The sequence below is a fragment of the Rhagoletis zephyria genome, unplaced genomic scaffold (assembly GCF_001687245.7).
Source record: "Rhagoletis zephyria isolate East Lansing unplaced genomic scaffold, Rhagoletis_zephyria_1.1 Rzeph_scaffold_16045, whole genome shotgun sequence".
Taxonomy (NCBI): Eukaryota; Metazoa; Arthropoda; class Insecta; order Diptera; family Tephritidae; genus Rhagoletis; species Rhagoletis zephyria.
In genome coordinates, this window is record NW_016173110.1 from 1 (window position 1) to 3276 (window position 3276).

Below are 3276 nucleotides of genomic sequence, written 5' to 3' on the forward strand. Positions count from 1 at the left end.
ATTTTGTTGTATTTATTCTGTTATTGTACGCATTTAGTAACGACTTAGAAGCTGGCGATATACCAGGTTTAATTTTAACAAAAGCAACGAGACCCGCCTCCGATAGAATTTTGGTTTGGTAGTTTTTAAAGATATATTAAAGCCAAACCTGGCGTAAAAATAAAGTTTACAGCGGCGAATGGCAAGCGCAAAGTGATGCAGGTGGCCAATTTTTTAAATTTGGAAAACTTTGGAGCGAGAGACTTTCATCACTTTTGACTTCCATATCAAAGTAATTGCTAAGCACTCGAGCTCCGGGGAAGGCGCAGAACTAAAGGAGTTATATGGATCCTGGCTTTTATCGACGGAGAAAACGAGTAGGGTTAGCTTTAAACTAAAAAAAAAAATCAATGTAATCAAGTTAATCTAACTAATGATACATATATGTAGGTACTATTTTAAATACGTAATTGATCACAGTTTTATGAATAGCATAAGATTTTGGAAAAGTATTGTTATTATTTTACTAAGAATACAACGAATCGAAATAAAAGTTGGAAGTATTATGTAGATATTTGGATTTTAGTTGACTTCATCGATTTTTGGGCACGTAAGTTCAATTAATTAATTAATTAATCCCAACGGTTTTGCCCTCCTTTCTGCGTCCAATGGGGCGCAGTCCGCATGACGTACGCAACATTTTTTTTTTCGAAATAATTCAAAACACATTTTACAATTTTCTGTTTTTGTTCATAATTGTAGAAGCAACTAGTGCTCATATGCATGACATCCATGGTCCAGTCTAGGCGCCAGCAAGTCTTCAATTTCGTCTTATGAAGAATAATTGTAGAATACGCCAAAAAGACCAATTGGGCCTAATATGCAAAAAATCGATTCAGTATAATATTTTATTGCACATATGGCAACACTAACAGTCTTTTTCTATACTCCCTCTTTCATTACTTTTGTTTTGCTCCCAATATTTGGTACATTTTGTTTTAATTAACTGCGTCAGCAAATTATAATTAAATAAAAGATTGAAGTTGTTGATACGCCTTAATTTAAGCGCAATAAAATCAAGTTATTTTTAAAACAAAGCTGCTGTTGCCAAACTGACATGCATCCTCGACTTGGTCCAAAACGTACACTACCCGAAGGCACCGAGGAGGAAGCGGTTGAACTTAATAAACTTTATGGTATTTCAAGTGCTCTATTTAGTGCTTCAGCTAGTTCATATAGAAGCTCATAACACTTTTATTTTAGATGACTTACGCACAAAACTCTCCTTGTCACGTACTGACCGTTTAGCAGGCCGTGCGTTGGGTGCTTGGGACCCTGACGAGAAGGCCGTGCAGGTGCTACGGAAGGATGGAAAATTTGGCAATTTCGGCTACAGTCATAGCGGTCAATTCTATTTGGAAAATTATGAAGCCTTATTTTTGTTAGAAATGGTAATATAGCAGTTAATAATTCACACTCTAGCTCCTAATCTTACACACACATATTTACCTATAGAACCGCTTGCAATTGGAGTACCACTCAAAGATAATGTCTGTGGAACAAGCTTATTTGCTACTATTAGGCGAGGCACCTAACACTAAATTTAACGAATATCTTGTTTATTCTCATCTCACGCGTATTGGTTTTATTTTGGTGCGCCACCAAAATGTCGCCTATTACGACAATGTTGAGCCTACGGAAGTGGATTGCGCATGGGCGCTCGCATTGAGCGTTATCAATAATCGCGCGATCCCAGAAAATGTAAAGAAATCTCCACACTTTGTCAAAGTCAAAATGCAAATGAAACACATAAAAGATTGCATTATGAAGCAGGAAGAACTAGAGCAAAAAGAAGTGGTGGACGACGAGTCGTTGCCGCCAGTGAACTTCGATCGTAAAATGGCATCAACGGGAAAACGAAAAAATGTGAGTGATGAAGTGGAAAACCCTACGGAAGCCAAGCGAAGATGTTTCGAGATTGCTGCTAAGCAACGAAGTTTTCTAGATTGTCTTAAGGATGAGCCCGAGTACAAGCAGTTTGAAGAGAGTTTCGCCAAAATTGATATTATAAAAATGAGGAGCTCTACAGAGAGTGCAGAAGATGAGATAAGGAATTTGCAGATTGTTTTCGATTTGTATCTGCATAATGATGGATTTAAAAAGAGCGCACCGAAACCACCAACATTTCGATTAATTGTATTAGGTGTAAATGACCCATTTCCAACGCATTCGGAAATATCACAAGCATATAATTTGCAGAAGTACCCAGTGCCGCTTTTAGTAGTTACGGTGGGAGAATCCAAGCAAGTGCAGGCATTCTTGTATTATTTTAGTTGATAAGGTGTTATTTTCAGCTGTTATTCACTTCTAAACTAATTTATATTGTTAAAACTACATATTTTAATGAAATAGAATCCTACCTAGATGGTTGCTTGATATGGCGTCGCTACGTATTTTATTAGCCTTTTTCTTTTTACGAAGTAGGATAAATGGCGCTTATTAAATTATTGCATTAGCGCCACTTACATATATGTATATACACTAAACTATTTTCGGACACTTGATTCTTTAAAAATATACGTGCGAACAAATTTTCCCGAAAACTACTTCCGGTTAACAAACAGCGGACTCCCGCTTTTTTACCAACGCATCGCGGCAGAGTGGCAGCACCAATCAGCTGTTGTAGGGTTGCATTTGGTTTGTTCTCACTTGTTACCAAATTCTACTAGTGTTGGAAAACTATCTATAGTGTATACATTCGATTGTTTCGATAGTAATAGTAAAAAGGATTCGATACTATCGAAAGCTTTCTTACATATGATGAGATATACCACTAATGCCCTATTGTACCAATCAATTTTAAAATGTATCAAACTTAAAATTTAAAATAGCACAACATCAAAAAAAAAATTTTGTCATTTTAAATTATAACGGCCTGACAAATTTAAAATTGTTTGGTGAAACTGGGCATAACATTTTGTAAATAGACAAATTTGATTCCATTTTTTATGGCCTAAGAAAAATTTGGCAAGTGATATGACAGATCCCATCGCCTGTCAATTTCTTCGTTTCTGCTTTTACTACATAAAAAAGATAACAACGGCCAGGAAGAGAGCTTATTCTTAAATAACCCATTTCGTTAGTAGAAAAACTATAAAGATTATTTATATACACAAAAATAGTTTGTGTAAAACGAAATGAGATCGTGTATTTCAATAACACATTACAAACAAAGGAGTTCACAACATACATACATATGTAGCCATGTGCATCTTTTATAGCTGAGTTATGCATATT

General features: G+C 35.7%; 1 protein-coding gene across 1 annotated transcript; it reads left to right on the forward strand.

The window, feature by feature from the left end:
• Window positions 1–936: 936 nt before the first annotated feature.
• Window positions 937–2629, forward strand: LOC108379279 (uncharacterized). The gene is made up of 3 exons (XM_017635619.1): window positions 937–1175; window positions 1243–1430; window positions 1495–2629. Exons 1-3 carry the CDS (start codon window positions 1097–1099, stop codon window positions 2314–2316), a joined length of 1089 nt encoding a protein of 362 aa, XP_017491108.1. The 5' UTR covers window positions 937–1096; the 3' UTR covers window positions 2317–2629.
• The last annotated feature ends 647 nt before the right edge of the window (window positions 2630–3276 follow it).

Coding starts and splice junctions, on each gene's coding strand:
- LOC108379279 (XM_017635619.1), top strand. CDS start 1,097: ATGCATCCTCGACTTGGTCCAAAACGTACACTACCCGAAGGCACCGAG. Junction 1,176..1,242: donor TGAACTTAATAAACTTTATG/GTATTTCAAGTG, acceptor CTTTTATTTTAG/ATGACTTACGCACAAAACTC. Junction 1,431..1,494: donor CCTTATTTTTGTTAGAAATG/GTAATATAGCAG, acceptor ATTTACCTATAG/AACCGCTTGCAATTGGAGTA.